At 45.0% G+C, this 19,492-nt stretch overlaps 2 protein-coding genes and 1 long non-coding RNA gene across 4 annotated transcripts; 2 read left to right on the plus strand and 1 right to left on the minus strand.

Moving 5' to 3' along the window:
• Positions 1 to 3,877: 3,877 nt before the first annotated feature.
• LOC127297283 (F-box/LRR-repeat protein At3g03360) lies at positions 3,878 to 5,879 on the minus strand. The gene is made up of 3 exons (XM_051327580.2): positions 4,886 to 5,879; positions 4,624 to 4,779; positions 3,878 to 4,498 (listed from the first exon to the last, which is right to left on the minus strand). Exons 1-3 carry the CDS (start codon positions 5,810 to 5,812, stop codon positions 4,166 to 4,168), a joined length of 1,416 nt encoding a protein of 471 aa, XP_051183540.1. The 5' UTR covers positions 5,813 to 5,879; the 3' UTR covers positions 3,878 to 4,165.
• A 6,154-nt stretch (positions 5,880 to 12,033) lies between these two features.
• LOC127297284 (mitogen-activated protein kinase 4) lies at positions 12,034 to 15,227 on the plus strand. Of its 2 annotated transcripts, XM_051327582.1 has the most exons (4): positions 12,034 to 12,522; positions 12,902 to 13,312; positions 14,149 to 14,589; positions 14,725 to 15,227. In XM_051327582.1, exons 1-4 carry the CDS (start codon positions 12,217 to 12,219, stop codon positions 14,836 to 14,838), a joined length of 1,272 nt encoding a protein of 423 aa, XP_051183542.1. In that variant the 5' UTR covers positions 12,034 to 12,216; the 3' UTR covers positions 14,839 to 15,227. The 2 variants fall into 2 exon arrangements, with proteins under 2 accessions (XP_051183542.1, XP_051183541.1); XM_051327581.1 differs by having other exon boundaries at positions 14,149 to 15,227.
• Positions 15,228 to 15,792: 565 nt separating this feature from the next.
• LOC127297285 (uncharacterized) lies at positions 15,793 to 17,714 on the plus strand. The gene is made up of 2 exons (XR_007849044.2): positions 15,793 to 17,111; positions 17,185 to 17,714. It is a non-coding gene; the product is annotated as an uncharacterized lncRNA (long non-coding RNA).
• Positions 17,715 to 19,492: the final 1,778 nt, after the last annotated feature.

The following is a 19,492-nucleotide window of genomic DNA, read 5'->3' on the forward strand; positions in this document are numbered from 1 at the left end:
TGCTCCCGGTCTTTGCTCCGCCTCTTCATATCTGCTGCTGCCGCCGGGGCGACTAGTGACTGGTGAGTGATCGATTACCCACACGGGATCACTTGTCCTCGTTTTCTTTGGTGAGGCATAGTACAGTAGTACTGTATGAGGAGGGGGGCGGTGCTCTCTTGCTGCTGCCGAATTGGCCGGCCGCCGGTAGGATTCTCGTGTTAGAGGAGCCCGCACATGAAAATGTAGATTATTGGGGACGTTTTGGCGGTGAATTGCTGCTTCCAGCGCTGCTTACTTGCTTTTATTCCTAAGCAAACGCACACTGCACACCAGGTGTTTGATTAGTTGTCCAACTGAAATTGAGTAGTTAAACTTTTTTTAAGGTTGATTTTAAACAGGAGAATTATTCTCGTGCGACTTAGAAATACTAATCCCCAGCATCTGTTGAACGCTTGTTCTGTTGACATTGCATTTTTAGAGTGTGGTCATGCAGAGTAAATATTTAATTCCTAGGCTGTTAATCTTGTGTGTTTCCTTTTTCTCAGTAGAAAGTGGCGAGGATGGTGGATTCTCCGAACAGCATGAGAAACAATAGCAAGTACTACTACATGATGTGGCAGACGATGTTTGAGATTGACACCAAGTATGTAAGGATCAAGCCCATCGGGAGTGGAGCCTACGGTATCGTCTGCTCAGCCATGAACCAGGAGACAGATGAGAAGGTCGCGATAAGAAATGATAAACAATGTCTTCGGCAAGCGTGTGGATGCGCTGAGGACGTTGCGAGCTGAAGCTTCTTCGGCACTTGCGTCACAAGGATGTTATTTCTTTGAAGGATATAATGATTCCTGAACATAGGAGGAGCTTCAAGGATGTCTAGTTGGTCTCCGTACTCATGGACATCATGGACATCGATCTGCATTAGATAATCAAGTCGTCTCAGCCCCTTTTCAGTGATCACTACCCTTATTTCGTTTTCCAGGTAAGCGCTTTCTTACCCTACCGCTCGTCCAATTGCTCTATTCACCATTCTGTCAATAGTGTGGTCATTCGTACCTAGGGCTCTATTTGGAAGTAATCGCTACGGCTTGCTAGGTATAATAATCCCAGGACTGTATACGATTTTTTCCTTCTGATACAAATCAAAGTAGATCATCAAATTTATGCCTAATTACTTAATCGGGCATACAATCCATTAATTCCAGATGCATATGTGTCGGGTTGGTGGATTTTGTTTACTTGATTTATGATATTTGATTTTTAAAGAAAAGTTTCTTGTATTGCGATTTAATGTTGTTTACATTGTCCTATTCCAATTTCCCTTAAGTTCATACTCTTTATAAAAGTTGTTGCTTCCCAGCTAGTTAAGTTGCCAAAAAATGATTTTGCTAATTCATGGAAGAAGCACTGGTTACCTTTGATATGTCAAGTACGCATGAACTTCTATAGCTGCTCCCCTATCACGCTTGTACTTATGAATTGTATTTCTTACAAGCAATTTAATACACATCCATATTTGCACAAATTATTTGTAAGTTAAGCCTCTTTGTAAATTGTGTAAGAGCATCTCCACTCGTACTCCCCAAAGGCTAGAAAAGACAAAATTGGGGACGCTGGCGACAAAAAAGGCGCCCAGTCGGTCCCCTATAGCCTCCCCAAATAATAAAATTTAGCCGGCGGTCCTAATCAAAACCTAGCTCATAGGGAGGCTGCTGGTGGCACCGGCGTGCATGCAAATGATATTTTATTCTCTCTCCCCACATGGCTGGCCTACATGCACCCTCACATGCAAGAATCTTTCCTCTCTCTTCTCACATGCACATGCAAGCAAATGGGGGCTAGGACTGGACGGTGGCATCAATTTTTAGCCTCCCAAAGATTGAATAGCCCTCCAAAGACCATTAACCGGATGTGAAATGGAGGGCATCGACTGAAAATGCTCTAAGCAAGGCTATGTATAGACACCTGACTTGAGTATCTTGTAGTGGACCAATACTTACTTGTTTTTACCGTAGACCAATACTTACTTGCATGGCTTATGTTACATTTAATTACAGTTTGTTATGTTATTGTGGTATCTTTGAAGACCATCGCATAGCGCCATGGCTTCAGCCGTTGAATTATCTGAAACAAAAGGGATGCCTCTGCAGCTTGCCGCGACAAAGCAACCCCTATCAACGCGAGTGATCACACCAGAGCTCCTAGTGTGTCTAGGTCAAAACCGGTGTGGACATTCAGTTTGACAAACTCTTCTATCGGTCTTGTCCATCCGTGTCTCACGATACCTGAGCTCTTCTTCCTCGCTCCGTAGTTGTTTAGCGCCAATGAGGAGATTGCCTAGGATGTCAACTTGCGTACCCGTGTTGGTAGCTGAAAGAGCTCTACTCGGGTTGGTATGTCGATGTTCCCTCCTGCATGTTTCTAGTCAACCGCCTGAACAACTATATTTCTTTCTTCATCTAAAAAAATCGATTTCTTTCTTCTAGTCGAACCGGAGACCCAGAACCAGAACCACGAAAAAAAAAACACACAGCATCGCAATATCGGCATACTAGTTCATTCTTTACTCGACAGATACAATGAGGATCATAATCTTTCGGGGGTCTGCTCTCTGTCCCTCCTGCTCCCCCCTCACTCTCTGTCCTCTTACCATGGCTGTCATGATTTATGTATATTTATGTACCATTGTTGATACGAACCACGCCTCCCATTTAGGATCTTGCATATGAACTTGGAGATGTTGTGAGCTTCGGAGAAATTTATGAGAGGACCAGACGTCGCAATGTGTTCTATCACATCGATTTTACAATATTACCCAAAGGAGCTGATGGTTTTCAAAGTGGCCACGACAATCTATTCTTTGCTGAATTTACTTGCATGAAAGAAGAAAATGATAAAGGTATTCCTTCACCTCAGATTAAGTAATGTTCATACAGTTAGGGGCCCCGCTTATTATCTGGTTGCCCACTGTGCCATATTTCCCCTTCACTATATTTCGAGTCGCGGTCTCCTCACATTGCACTTCGTGAGGGTAAGGCTTGCCACTAACACCTTCCCCAGACCCCGCACAGTGCGGGAGCTCTCAGCACTGGGTATGTCCTTTTTTTATCATTGAGCCCCGCAGTTTTAATATTTATAAGCTAGCAATGACAATGTTTCAATATATGTCCCATAAATTGAGTGAAAAACAATGATTATTTGACCTTACAATAATAGGGAAGTGTACAAAACAAATATGGATAATGCAGAAACTGGAATTAACCGCGAGACGTGAGACTGCCCAGATCTGAACAAGAACCACAACTCATCTGAAATTGAGAATTTGTCAAGCATAGAAGTTGTAACAATAGTGTATATTTGGACTCACGCCGCATGAATACAAACACTGAAGCAACAGAAACGAACTAACAATCTATACTCTTGCAACTGAGGACATTCCCAAATTATTGATGGAGGTTGTGCGGTGTTGAATGAACCGATTACAATCTTCTCTCGTTTATGTTTTTTTAATGCATTATGGTTCAGTTACCTAAGATAGTTCATGGCCAGCCATTCGTAGTTACTGTTTTTTTTTTTTTTTGCCTGGTTTGGTTATTTGGTAGTTAAATGACAAACCTCACATATGTTACAAGGTCGATGCTAGGCTGGCAGCTGAGGAGTCTAGGATAAAACACATATACAATGTAAAATATTGCTATTGAAGTGATACAGTATTATTACTGTCTATTACTTTGTTGGTAAGTACTAGCTAATTAGAAGGAGCGGAACTAGTGCTTAGTCACTTACGTAAAACTTAATTAATATATCTAGTGTAGCTAGAAGGGGTGGCTTCTCTGGTTTTGTTTGTTCTGAACTGTCGAGGATCAGAGAAGAATGTAGTACTAGTGCAAGAAAATTAACAAGAAGTCATAGGACGGAAAGCTCTGAATCTTTGACTGGATCATACACAGATCAATTGCTGCCAAATGCTTACGTTCATAATACCAAATAAAAAATATATAACGAAGGCATAGTTAACCCAGATTGTAATCAAAATACAGACAACACTTAATTATCGGGGCTCATACTACTGTCTCCAATCATTCAGCTTGAGAGGCATGCTTCGCTTCTGAGTGATTCTTGCAGAGCTTCAGAAATCTTTCGAATGGAAAGAAAATATCTCAAATCTTAGTACTGTTGTTACTCATAAAATAGTGAGGATATGGCGAAACTCCTCTCTGCCGAGGTACATTTCTGCAAACGCTCTCTTCTGATTGATGTCGTACAGATCCTCCTCGCTGATACCACCCTTGCTGACAGAATAGATATCATCATTCGAGGGATCTCTGTATGACACTGGATCCACAACCATACGTTTAAGCATGGTAGCATTCTCCAGGATGTACAGCGCCAACTCAGCTAGCCCCAACACCTCACAAAACCCAGACATGTAGACACTCTTGAGGTGACGATGCACATGTCCTTCAATGGCCATCACGGTCCTGATAGCAGAAGAGCAATACCTATCACGACCGAGCTGCACACATATATCCAGTAATTTCATTATAGATGTTAATTTAACGGAAAGATCAAACAAAAGAAACATACATGATTATCATAATTAACACGTTAAAAAACATAATTAACGACCAAGGTACTTACATGCAGTTCCAGTTCTTGTAAGAGAGGTGCTAATTCCAAGATATTAACCAACCCCACAGACCAACTAGTATCATCTGGATAGAAAAATGTCTCAAGGTTGATGTTCAGATGCCTCAAATTTATGAAGCGAGACTGGCTGTCACTGAACCTTAGCACCTACAATCCATACAATGTAGAGCCACAAAAAATAATTATTTGACATCCAATATTGTTACCACAAAATTGAAAGGAAATATAACAGGACACTTCTTTAAAGGCAAACCTGGTCAGGATTCAAAAGAAGTAATAGCTTATGCACATGAGGAAGACCAGTTGGAAGCTCGGCAAAGGTGAAGTCGAAACCATACTCATCAAACTCGAACGCTCTCATATTCGACACAAAGGTGGCCTCTGACAACTTCAGACATTCACTGAGCTTAATTTGCTTCAAAGAGTCGTCAAACTCAAATTTGTTAAGATTTGAAGCATGCAACTCTATAAGTTCCAGGTCACAAAAGCGCACACGCAGGTAGTGCAACTGGCGCAGCTCCTGCTGTATATGTAAAATTGACAATGGTTTGCACCACTCTATACTTAAAATCTCGAGAAGAGAACAACTTAGCAACAGGCACTCGAGATCATCTCCACTGATGGACACAGTATTTAGTGTGAGTTCCTTAAGGTTTGTGATACCACAAAAACTTGGGGGTGTCTCTAAATATATGTTGCCGAGATAAAGAGATCTCACGCAAGAGCCGTTTGTGCCACTGAGATTGCTCAGCGGCAAAGAATACTTGTACTTGTCGTATTGAGAGCCAAAGCCAATATCTTCGGATGTGAAATCAAGAACAATGTGCTTGGCTCTAGAGCAAATGGAAAAGCTAACCCATCTATCAATGTGATACCTGTATTTTTTCCAAAGACCAAATTTGACAGCGAACTTATCCAGCGTTGTTGTGGTGGTGGTGGTGGTGGTGGTAGTAGTAGTAGGGGTATACCACAATGGGCGCAATACATTATCAACACTTTTTATGAATCGTCTGGTTAGCCACTCCAGCTTCTTGGCGTTGAAGTCCATCAGCTCTGCAAATGTCATCTCCTCGCGTTGTTCAGTATTACCGGTTGTAATGTTACTAAAGGTATCTTTGGTGAAGACCAGTTCTGGGTGGCATATCCTTAGCCGTCTCCATTCGTGAGAAAGTATGCTCATCCGCACGACTTCTTTGAGTGATAACCGTGACAGTACGTCGCGCAGTACGTCCTGCAATGAGCACGAGCAGTCAGGTTGTGACATGAGTTCAACTGTCCTTCCTAAGATGGTTATTTTAAAAGAGTTGGCAATCCATTAAAATAAGGCGTGTTTAATAGGGTAGAAGTTGAAGCTGCATTGCTGCTAAGTTCGGTTTCGCCAACCTCCTTTTTTAAACAGTAGGCTCAAAGAGCCCGACTTTGAATTAACAAAGCCATCAACCGGCCAGGAAAACAACACAACTCCAACAACACACACCGACACCGCTGGGGTTACCAGCTTACAATACAAGCACATATCCGAGCGAAAACGGCACCCAAAAACAACAGCAAACGACTACCACCAACTAAGATAAACTTGAAAACTTGAGGTCTTCGTCTCGAGCAAATGAAGAACGAAGGGTGTCGCCGGCAGACCGTCACCGGAATCCCTACCAGCCGACTACACACGAGCAACAGCCGGGCGCAAGTGACCATGGAACGAGAAGCAAGGGAACGCCGAGGTCTCAAAAGCAACGCCTCCAAGAAGGGGAACGACACCAAGGTGACGCCGTTGCTCGACCCAACAAGGGCCAAGGTTTTCACCTAGAGACATCCGACCATGAAGGGGCGGCGCCGAGGCTCAACGAAGACGCCTCCAAGGAGGAGAATGGCGCCCAAGAGCGTCACCGTCATCGGCTCCGGACAAACCGGCCATGGCTTTCGCCCGAGCCGTCGACAACCACCCAACAACAACCACTCCACGAGTGGGGACTGCATCGACATTCGGGAGCACTCGCCGTGATACAACCACGACACGGAGGAGCCACGAGAGATCAGCAAACGGGGGCCTTTTCCTCGCGGGACCGGGGCGGTCGAGCGGGGCCAAGAAGAGGTTGGGACAGCGATGTCGCTCGGATGGCGCCGGTGAGAATTGTCATGGGAGAAAGAAGGGCAGGACCGTGGGAGCCCCTGCTCCCATCCCGGCGGCGGCGGGTCACCCTAGACAGCGCCGGCACAAACCCTTCTTCCCAATCCACCCAAACCGACACACATCGAAGACAACCGCGCCGCCAAACCTCGCTGGACTCAACCACAACACCACCGCCGGTCCCCGCGGCCGGACCAACCTCCCATCGAGCGCCGGGACGAACTGCGGGCCTTGGTGGCCTCTCCGGCCGCGGCCAAGCCACCCCGTCCGGATCCGAGGACAAAGGGCCGCCTCCGGATCCGCCGGCGAGGAGGCTCGAGCCACCGCCGGCGCCCACGGCCGGTCCGGCCAGCCACCGCCCCCAGGCACACACATGTAGCACCGGCAAGGAGGCCCCTTTCCGCCGCGACCTCCCGGTCGCCGGAGTCACGAGCACCTCCTCACCGCCGCCTCAACTTGCGACCGGCCGCCTGGCGCAGCTCGCCGGCCACCGCCACGCCAGGCCCCGCCGACCGTCGCCGATCTGCACCGCCGCCAAAGGAGGACGCCGTCCCGCGCCGGTCCTCCTCGCGCCCGAGTAGTGGAAGGCCCGCCGCCGCCGGCACCGCGCGGGCTTTGCCCGGCGGCGCACGCCGGCGGCGGCCGGGGGTGGGGAGAGGGGGAGGAGGTGGAGGCTAAGATCTAGGGTTTCCGCCCCCAGGTCGCGCGGGGCGACCAAGGAGCGGGGGGAAGAAAAAAAAAAAAAAAAAAAAAAAAAAAAAAAAAGGAAAAAAAGTTTCGCCAACCTCCTGAAAGCATCACCCTTGTTTTCAATGAATGAGTGTTCTTGGCTGCTTTGTTTGTCCACCAGAGGAGACATTGTAGATAGACAGAGGTATCTCTGTGTCAGTAGACAAAGCATCACTATTTTTGAGCAATTTGTGAAACAAACAGACAGACAGATTAACTGAATTTGGCAACAAAACTGTACGTGCATGCAAATTACTAGTCTGGACTGGACCGGACGAACGATCAGGCGAAAGAAATATTGTGACCGCTGGATAATTAACTAGGATCGAGCTAGGCAGGACATGATCCTCTCCCCATATTGTTGTTTCTTGTTGAGGAATCGAGGAACAGGGGATTGGAAGTGACGTACCTATGGATGGAGTCGCCGCGCCGGAGAGGTGTGGTGGGAGAGCACGAAGGAGCAGCGGCGCGGAGAGGACTGGCTGGACGAAGGGATGAGCAGCACCAGCGAAGACGTAGGAGGTCACAGCTGCGCCATCGCCAGGATCAGACGTCGCCGCCGCGCTAACCCTAGCGATTCATCATGGTGTAAGAGGACTGACGGATCGGGAGGAAGAAAGGAGATGGCCTGGTCAACCATATGTTTCACATCCAGCGTGGGTATATTTTCCGTGACACCTAGTAAAGTATTAATTCTCCTCCAAAATACTTGCTCCGGTCCGGTATCCAGGGCTTCTTAGAAATCGCAGCGCGATCAAGATGGAAAACTAGTGGCTATTCCTTATGTTACTATGCCTAGTAAACATGCACGTGCAACACACAAGATAAAATAGTAACACACGCACGGTGCTAAGTATTAACTCAGATTGTATTTTCAAAATTGAGACACCTGTTGAGGAGTGGTACTCCCGTGGAAAATAATATTGTTTCACCCGTTTCATGGTATGCCCTAATTGTTAATCGCCTTGTTACCAGATACTCCTTCTATTCTAAAATATAAGGCATCTAAGATTAGTCGAAAGTCAACGTTTTTCAAGTTCGATTAACTTTATACACAAAAATATAAACATTTACAGTACTGAATCAACATGAATAGATTCACCATAAAGTATATTTCTAAAATAGAACTCAATATGACAATGGTAGTAATATGTCTCAAGGAACAATGCAACAGAAAATCCATCTTTTCTTTGATTAAACTCAATGATTTTGTAAAGTGGCATCTTCTTATAGTACAATTTTGGACTTAAATATTTCATCAATCCGAAGAGATATATGCTTCAGAGATCAACAACATTCAAAGAACGTTACATGTTACATAAAAGAGCACAGAGCACACGTGCTATACCCCTCAAGCAGGTTTGAAACAAATGAGTCACTCCTGCCTGGCAACCTTGACAACGGCCTTTCTTCGATTACTCGGCCTCTCACCCGCCTTGCGTGCACTACACCACAGGTTCTTACAACCATAAAGATGACAAGCGGCGATTTGGCTCCCGGGAGCACATGCTCCCGGTTTTTTCGAAAAATCAGAATAAATTGAAAACTTATCAAAAAAAATCGAAAAAAATCATGTACGTACCTGACCATGGCACGCACAAGCGTGTGAAATGTCGTTGCAAAATGTCATCGTATGCGCCCTAAACAAAAATGACAAATTTCTGACATGAAATGAGATCCAAAAATTCAAATCTCAGATCTGGAAATTTGTCATTTTTGCCCAGGATGCATACGATGACATTTCGCAGCGACATTTCACAAGGTGGTGTGTGCTATGGTCAGGTACGTGCATGATTTTTTTCGGAATTTTTTGAAAAGTTTTGAAAAACAAAATTTGCTCCCCAAAAATCCGGGAGCAAATGCTCCCGGGAGCCAAGAGGAATTTCCACAACAACTTACTCTAGACAATCGTGCTCGGTCTCATGTCAGTCATGAATTGATCCAACTTCCTCTAGACTGTCGTGCTTGGTCTCATGCCGAGTGGCTCAGTAGTAGCAAGGCTAACATCAGGTATCCAGACATGGACATCTTTTAACTTGTTACAAAAATGTGATTTGCCGATAAGGAGCACAGAACAATTGTTCAGCCGATATAACTGCCGAACTAATCATCTAACTAAGCCATTTAGGATGATACTGAACTGGCAACGGATTGTGCTATACATGGTTCAGCTAACTATGATTGAAAATTACATAACATTAAAATGAAGATGTTTTATCACATTAATTTTTTTTCTGTATACTATGTGTAAGAAAAAAGCTCTTATAGATGCAACTTGTTGCAGTTTCGGGGTGCGGGCTTCCACTATACCTCGGAACCTCCATTTATCTTTTGGGCAACTCCAGATCTATCACAACCAACAGCTCAGTAGCATGTATGACCTTTTCAGCTAAACCTGGTAAATATAAATAACATGAATCATAGACTCTTTCTAAATCAGAGGCATCAAGAGCATAAGTAAAAATAGGAAAGAAGTATTCACTTCTGTATTCAGCAAATACAGTAAAGAAGTATAGTTCTCTGAAGCAAGAAAAACTGACTGAACTAAGTTAACATAAACACAAACAAAATGCATAGTAGGGCACAATAGCCATTCATCTTGAATCACCAAAACATGACAATTTTTTGAGCTTACATAAATTTACCACACTTTGGGCAACGGCCATCGGGGTTAAGATTTCAAACTTATTTCCCAACATAGAAGACAGTGTGAGACGCAACTTCTGAAGAGGAACATAGAAGATAGACTATGTAAGACGTAACTTCTGAAGAGGAATTCAAATTGAAAAAACAAGGAAAACAGCACCAAGGTATCATAATCTTATGGTGCTGAAGACAAATGTCACACTGGAAAAAGAACATGAATCCCCACATATTTTACTCAAAATACAATATAAATATGAGCTTCCTGTTTGAAATCCATTATTCTTCATAGAACGAAGGAGGGGTGGGCCTCATTGTTCGTTGTAGAAACAAATGCAATCATACCAATCATCTGGTTACCAATAATTTACTGCCACAATCATAAAAGTTTTCATACACGCATAGGATATATACTATATACCTTGTAAATTAAACAATTCGACCAAACTTTCTGGAAAAGCACAAAAATAGTATATCCTATGAAGTGTGATGGAGGTTGTGAACCTGCGGACCAGATGGAGGAGGTTAGGTCACCAGCGTCGACTGCCCTGGCAGAGCCATCTACTCCCATGTGATATGTTGCTGGGATCTGGTCGGCGTCGCCTCCGGCATGGGAAGCAGGCTTAGTGGCGTGCGGACCAGCAAGCTGGAGACTCGTGAAATCATTGAAAATTTTATCTTTTACGCCAGTGTTGCCATGACAAAGCCTTGTAAATGATCGTTCCCACCATTAATAAGCTGCAAGGTGTTGATCTCATCGACAAATCAAGTGATTGCATCCCAGTACCTAACAATTCAAAGACGACACAAATAAGCACTGGAGAGTGGAGACTATGTGTATTTTGATTGTAGAAGTGAAACAACAAAGCACCGGAGACAACTCGACAAAATGAAAGAAAAAGCTAAATGTGTTTAAGGGTAGTGATGTATACTTGATGACAAGCATGCATACACATGTAACAGTTTCAGCGACACCTGCTGTCCAACATGAGCAAAGCTGAACAATGTAGCTGTATCATCTTATGGTCAGAAAGACCCGAAAGTGATAGATTTTCAAAGAAAGACATTAACACAAAATGAAAACGGAGAAAAAAAAAGCACATCATTATTAATCGAAAAGGCTCCACAACCGAATCTAGTGTAGTCATATAGAGAAATTCGTGTATATGAGTACTCAGGAAATCAGCATTACCTGCTACCACAAAGCAATGAAAACTTGTTCGGTCCACCTCCGCCACCTTCCCGCCCCGCTACCCCTCGTCGATGTTCGCAACCGTCCTCTCCTGCACCTCCCAGGACGACGACGAGATGGACTACTACAACGAGGAAACCAAGGACGATAGCAACGACTTCGTCGGCTACGTCTTTCACGAGTGGAAGACGGACATGGAGGAGGGCCGGGAGTTCCAGCTACCGACAACCATGAGAGACGAAGAGTTCAAGAGGCTCGGCATCCTCGTGTTGGAGGTGGACCGAAAGGCGCGTCCGCCGCTGCCCCGGTACGCCACCAACATCATGCCACCAGGCCTCACAAAGGATGAGGCCCTCGAACGGGCAGTGCAAAACTCGCCTCCGCACCCACCACTTCCATCTCCGCCGTTCAATCCGTGGATTGTGCCGCCTGCTCCACCTCCACCACCGGCGTACATTTCACCGGCTGCCAACTGTTGTGGGCAATGCCAGAATTTGTCGTGATCGAAGACGGGGACGAGGAGTAGCCTAGAGTAGCAGACGCTACATGTACCTTTTAGTTTTATTTTTTTATTTTTTTTATTTCCTATATAAATTATGTTGCTTTTAAATGGAAAATCGAAAACAAAATTAACATGAGGTCAGAACACCTCAACGCAAGCGAACGCATGGTTAAATTCGATCGTTTTGGATGGATGCGACGGGCGCCGGCCACTTTAGTGGAGTCGGGCCGTGGAGAAGTGGAGATGCCCTCACTCCTCCGCGTACCGCCGGGTTTACAAGGTGGGCAAAACACTCTGATTGAAAAGGCAGCGGAACCACTTCTGAATCGGGCAAAACGGCAGCCAGCTCAAATTCGTGGCTCCGTCTGACGCCGGACTCGCACCGCACGCATGGCCGACCGCGAGGCCGCTGCCTCCTGCCGAGGCCGGAAAGACGGCGGTTGCCTTACCCGGAAGGGAAGGAGGAAGGAGGGCTGGCCATGTGTCGCGGTGGCCTGTCACCTGTGGCCATGGGGGCGCGGCGTCGGTATATATAGCGGCTCGACGAGAGCTTTCCTCGGGTCACCTGGTGTTCCTCTGTTAGATCATCGCCATCTTGGCAACTCGAATCCTCATTTCTTCAGTGCTGTTCACCAGCACGCTCCTTCCGGACTTCGCTCCGCCTCTTCAGATCTGCTGCTGCCGCCGGGGCGACTGGTGCGTGATCGATTCCCCACACGGGATCATTTGTTCTCGTTTTCCTTCGTGAGGCATAGCGCAGTAGTAAGACAGTAAGAGCTTAGGTGTTTGTCTCTTGCCGCTGCCGAATTGGTCGGCCACCGGTTGGATGCTCGTATATTACTTGCTTTTATTTCTAAGCACACAAAGGTGTTTGATTAGTTGTCCAACTGAAATTGAGTACTAGTTGAACCTTTTTTTAAGGTGTATATATATACCATATGGTTGATTTCTGCAGGGGAATTATTTCTCCTGCGGCTTAGAAATACCAATCCCCAACATCTAGAGTAAATATGTGTTACTGTTTCATTAATTTCTATTCCAGACTGTTAACTTGCGTGTTTCCTCTTCTCGGTAGAAAATGGCGAGGATGGAGGATTCTCCGAACGGCAAGCACTACTACACGATGTGGCAGACGATGTTCGAGGTCGACACCAAGTACACGCCGATCAGGCCCATCGGGAGGGGCTCCTACGGTGTCGTCTGCTCGGCCATAAACCAGGAGACCAATGAGAAGGTCGCGATAAAAAAGATAAGCAATGTCTTCGACAACCGCGTGGATGCACTGAGGACGCTACGCGAGCTGAGGCTTCTTCGGCACTTGCGTCATGAGAATGTTCTTTGTTTGAAGGATATAATGATGTCCATACATAGGAGGAGTTTCAAGGATGTATACTTGGTCTCCGAACTCATGGACTTCGATCTGCATCAGATAATCAAGTCATCTCAGCCGCTTTCCAATGATCACTGCCGATATTTCCTTTTTCAGGTAAGCGTGAGCTCTGTTTTTCTTTCTTACCCTACTGCTTGTTCAACTGTTCTCTTCACCATTCTGTCATTAGTTTCTTCAGTCATACCTAGGGCTCTGTTTGGAAGTCATTGTTATGGCTTGCTAGGCATAATAATCCCAGGACTGTATATGGTTTTTTTTCCTTTGGGTACAAATCAAAGTAGGTCTGATTTTTACAGACGTCATCAAAGTTATGCCCAATTACAATTGGACATACAATCCATTAATTCCTGATGCATATATGTCATGGTTGGTAGATCTTGTTTAATTGATTTACGATGTTTGATTGTTTAAGAAAAGTTTCTTTTATAGTGATAATTTTTTTTTCACTGAGCTATTCCAATTTGCATTAAGTTCATACTCTATAATAAAGTTGTTGTTTCCCAACTAGTTAAGTTGCCAAAGAATGATTTGCTAATTCATGGAAGAATCACTGGTTAGCTTTGGTATGCCAAGTACGCATGAACTTCTATAGCTACTCCTGTATTACGCTTGTGCTTACGAATTGTATTTCTTAAAAGCAATTTAATACACATCTAGATTTGCACAGATTATTTGTATGAACATATGTAGCTTAAGCCTCTTTGTAAATTATGTAAGCAAGGCTATGTATAGACACCAGACTTGAGCATCTTGTAGTTGACCAATACTTACTTTTTTTTACGGTGGACCAATACTTACTTGCATGGCTTATGTTACAATTAATTATAGTTTGTTACTGTGGTATCTTTGAATTTTGTGCTGATTTTTTTACATGTCAGCAATGTTTTTCAACCAAGCAATTGTCTAAGATGCCGCTTTTTTGTTGACTGCAGCTCCTCCGAGGGCTAAAGTATATTCATTCTGCAGGGATACTCCATAGAGACCTGAAACCAGGAAACATTCTAGTTAATGAAAAATGCGATTTGAAGATCTGTGACTTTGGTCTGGCTCGCACAAATAGCACCAAAGGTGATCAGTTTATGACTGAATATGTTGTCACACGCTGGTATAGAGCTCCTGAGCTGCTGCTCTGGTGCGACAACTATGACACCTCCATAGATGTCTGGTCTGTTGGCTGCATATTTGCTGAGCTACTTGGTCGTAAGCCGATCTTTCCAGGAACGGACTCCCTAAATCAGCTTAAGCTTATAGTCAATGTTCTTGGCACCATGAGTTATGGTGACCTTGAGTTCGTTGACAACCACAGAGCTCGCAAGTACATCAAATCCCTTCAATGCACCCCCGGGATTCCGCTGCCTAGCATGTACCCACAGGTGCACCCTCTTGCCATTGATCTATTGCAGAAGATGCTTGTCTTTGATCCTTCCAAGAGGATTAGTGTTGTTGAGGCTTTGGAGCACCCCTACATGTCTTCCCTGTATGATCCAAGTGCAAACCCTCCTGCTCAGGTTCCCATCGATCTTCATATAGATGATAACCTTGGTGTAGAGATGATCCGAGAAATGGTGTGGCAGGAGATGATCCACTACCACCCTAAGGCCATCACAAAGGTGAATATGTGACAAGCAGCAGATGCCCCGGTATGAGGCCAAGCTCAGCGCCCTGCACTGCACGGGGCCAACCGCGGCACCGCCTCGTCCGGTCACTGCATGCTGGCGATTGCACTCTACGTCTGCTTCCTTCTTTGGGATTGCAATGGGTCTTGTTCCCTGTCGAGAATTCATTTACTAGGGGATGGGCCGGTATGAGGAACTTTGATGCCTGCTTTCTAAAATGGGATGAGGATTAAAAGGTCTCCCATTCTTGTCCCCGCTATATCCTCTTATATACTTGTATATACATATAAATTGGTATATTTTTGTTAGTAGTATGTTATAATATTATGTCTAGTGTAGTACATTTCAATAAAAATTAACATGTGATACTCATACAATTTATTGTCATTTTACCACATGCATAGTACAAAATTTGCTTATTTATGTGTGTACATAATGTAAGGCCATGAAATTATGAGAAGATCACTTAAATTTACCCTTTAAATGGGGGAACCTGATCCCCTGAACCCAATGGGGATGGGGGATCCTCAATCGTTAAGTCGGGTTGTGGATGAGAAAGCAATCTCCGGTGGAGAACATATCAGTTTCATCCCTTTTCCTTCTTGAGCTCCTGCATGTGCATGGCAGCAGGCTGCAGTCGTGCATGGATCAAGGCTGGACTCTATCCAGATTGATCGTGTAGGACGTGCTGAGTGGGAGGACCGGTGGCAATGAGAGTGGTCCGAGGACGCTGCAAACGGGTCATTGTGTACATCATCACTTTCAAGAATTGGGTGTCTCCTAGTAGCGATGGAATTGAGAGAATAAACATCGAATTACCAACATCTATACCTAATAATAAAGGAGCTAAGGTTTCTGCCAAAATTTTCGTCAACGCTTTTTTTTGGACCGGTTTACCCTCCCACAAATTCACATATTATGCACCACTGCCACGGTACCGATTCGCCGGTCAAACTAAGTCGTATCTTCCTCTGCCTCCCGATTCCCCTGCCGTTTCAGTATTTACCCTCCTCGCCACCGAGAGCCTCCTCCGGATCCGTCGAGCGCGCGAGCTGGAAAGCTCGGCCAACCAGAAGGAAATCGTGCGATTCTAGAGTCCTAGAGCTGCACGTTAGGCTCAATCCACCACCGCAATCGCCCATAAAATCCCAATCCTCTGGTGCCAATCCAATTCAATCGCCACACGACCCGATCTCTCCCCAAATTCTTCCGTCCCAATCTCTCCCAAATTCTTCCGGCCTGAAAAATCTCCGCTCCCATGCCGGACGAGCTCGGTGTCACTTGAACCGCGTGGAGGCGGCCCGCATCTTCGCCTTGGAGGCCGCACCCCCCGCCGGCGAGCTTGCCGTCGCCGGAACCTGGACTATGGGGAGGTCGCCCCCATCACCGGACGAGCTCGCCGTCATATGAACCGCGTGGACCCCGCGTCCCTGCCGGCGATCTCTCTCACTCTCCGTATTCCCACCGGGCTGCCTCCGCCCGCCCGTGCTGGACGGGAGACGGACTGTTCGCCGCTGGTAGACCACGTGCTAGACTTGATCGGGTGCTGCCTGGAATTTGGCTCAGGTTCTTTATCCAGTGCAGCTCAGTGATTATCCAGATCAACTTCTCTAGCGATGGACTGGAACGACCAGTGCATGTCACCTTCTTCAGCAATCAGATCGAGATATCTCAAATTTGAGGACTCTTGGGCATGGTGTAAGATCCCAAAAAAATGCCTTGACTGGCATCGGCCAATTGGTGCTAGACAGAAGACTTCCTTGCCGCCATGTGTCTTTGCGATTAATATGATCAGTCAATCTGCCATCTTCTGCTGCAAAGGACTTTTTCAATGGAGCTCCGGTTTAAGGTGTTGCGAGACATCGCACAGACAGCCACAGGCGAACTCAATGCTATTGGCCGTTTGATTCATCTGGTGGTATCTTTAAAAATTGACAGGTTAATCATGTGCGAGAATCGATAATATGCCTGCTGACAACTACATGCAAAGGGTATATTCAAGGTGTTCAAACCTGAAACGATTCAGTCTTTTATACTCCCTGAAGACTGGAGGTGAAGCTGCTACCGTGTAAAGAACTACTACTATATATGTTCTTACCTTGGATTTTTTAATTGTGCAATTAGCATTACATGAAGTTAAAAAGAGCAATCTTGGGAGAGTATCTCTGTGATTATATCAAATAAGTTATTTTGGACCGTGGCAATGCAATCGGTTGCGATTGATCTTCAGGGACGTTTAAACTGCCCTGAAAGCTGTCATGAAGCTGCCCCGGCTTCAGGTATTTTCCATATGATGTTGCTGTAAGTTGTAGCTCACACCAACTTTTAAGTTTTTGTGATTGATCTTTGCAGGGAGAATTTGATGATGTAAAATGTAGACCATTCTGCTGTGGATTTTATCTAACTTTTACAAGGGCTACTTATGTATGGTCACAGTCCAAGAGGCGCTTAAGAATCAATTCTTCATGGAGAAGAGTGAGAAGATGGTGTGCCTTTAGTACAAAACGCCGACAGCTGTGTTTCTCGCTGATGAGTGAATTCGGGCATGTGATCGGGAAACTTGTGGCTAAGATGTGAAATCGAGATTAAGGTTACAACTTTGACTAATACTCCAAAACTTGATAATTTTGAGGATAGCATGATTTTCAAACTGCACTATATATTTGTTAGAGACAAACATCTCAAAATATGTTAAACTGTAGTGTATATATATTTACAAATCATAGTTCTGAGAAACTTTGAAACTATAGTACTTAGTTTGTTCATCTGTTGACTTTGAAAACTTGCACGTTATTTTTAGCTTGCAAGTTCTTTGAGTGGTGGAAATAGAGGCCTGTGAACCGCCTTCGAATAAAACCTAGATGTATGTGTTTTGACTCCAATCTCATATTTTCTATTTGATTTGTTGAGATAAGTGCAACAATGACTTCTTCAATCTTAAGACATGCCGGATCAGTTTCTTGAAAGTCTCTCAGATGTACTCATAGAGGTAGGGTGTGCGTGCATACGGGGCGAGGGTATGTGCGTATGGGTGAGCGTCTTTGATTGTACCGTGTTTCGTAAAAAATTATAAAAAGGTATAGCTTAACAGTGAATCTGATTTGTGGTAAACTGGAAGTGATTTTTATGCCACCGCGGTGGCATGAGTGAAGATAGATCAAATAAATAAATAAAGACTAAGACGAAAAGGGCAAACTAAAACAATAAATAAATAAAGATTAAGATGAAAAGGGTAAATTAAGGTAGATCGACTTTGGGACAAAATTTTGGTCATGCTGATGTTTACCATCTAAAAGTTGATTTTTTTTCTTGTCCGGTGGCATGTTTTCTATCTATACCTAATAATAAAAGAGCTAAAATTTCGGCTACCACCGACTTGCCGTCGGAGATTTGGAAGGAGCGAATGAGAGGAGCACAGTAGCCAACTCTATAGAGCTACGACCGAGACGAGAGGCGCCACCGACGTCACCGTCAGGGGCGGACCCAGAACAAGAAAAACATAGGGTCACTCTTTGAGATACACATATTTTTTTTTTAATCTAGATTTGGGGGTGTCACACACTAGAAATAGACAAAATTTACCAAGAAAAACCAATTCAACCCGGTGTCCTATGACACCCGCTAGCATAACCTAGGTCCGTCCCTGGTCACCGTCCCGAGATGTGGAGCGAACGCCGGCAGCTAGATGCGGTGGTGGAGAACTCGGTTAGCTGGCGGCGTGCAAGAGCTGCAGAGCTGCGCGGTGCGTGCAAGAGCAAATGCAGCCCCCCCCCCCCCCCCCCCCCGACAGCAAGAGCAGCTTGGTTGGGTTGGTTGTGGCGGCGTGGCCGGCCGCTGGCCAAGCCGACGGAGCTGAGCACGGCCGCGGCAGCTCACCACGTTCGTGAGAGGAGCAGAGGAATATTGAGAGGGAGTAGACTCTCGTCAGTGAATTTTCTCCCGGTGCAACGCACGGGCACTTTTGCTAGTGTATAGTAAACGTTGAAATAGCTTAATGTTCTATTCCGTCATCCTAAATTAGACGTCACAGGTTGTTTATTTAAATTCGCTTGTATATATGCTAAAACTGTAAATATATGTGTATCTAAAAAATATGTATAATTAATTCGGAGCGGAGGAAGCGGTACTAATAGACATCCATTACTCTCTTGGGCATGCATGCATGTCTGATGTCTGATCACTGTTAGCATGCAATGAAACTGCTGAGATTTATACAGACAAAGGTAACAAAATGGCTAGCTACAGCCTACAATACATAGCGTTGTTTGGTTGGCAAGTAAACTGCAATTTGCGTCTCAAGCATGCATTTTGGATGTTTGGTTATCTAGGGATGTAGTTCTAGTTACCACTTCTTCCAAGTTGTGATATTACCCCTCATCAGCAAAGAGCAAAGAGAGAGCATAACAGCGAATGAAACTAACATGGTGGACTAATATAACGTTGTTTAGTCCTAACTACTTCCAAATAGCAGTTTAACAGAACATGTTAGGCCCTAGCTAATCAGGAATGGGACTGTAGAGCGCACAAGTAGTTCATAACACACAACATGGACTAGTTCCTGGCACAACACATATCACGGGAATGGTTCTCTTCTTCTTCAGATCCGGGTCTGGCCTCTATCAGCCCACATAGCGTCCGCCCACTCCTGCCTCTTGTTTTT

Source organism: Lolium perenne, chromosome 4 (genome assembly GCF_019359855.2).
Source record: "Lolium perenne isolate Kyuss_39 chromosome 4, Kyuss_2.0, whole genome shotgun sequence".
Classification (NCBI taxonomy): domain Eukaryota; kingdom Viridiplantae; phylum Streptophyta; class Magnoliopsida; order Poales; family Poaceae; genus Lolium; species Lolium perenne.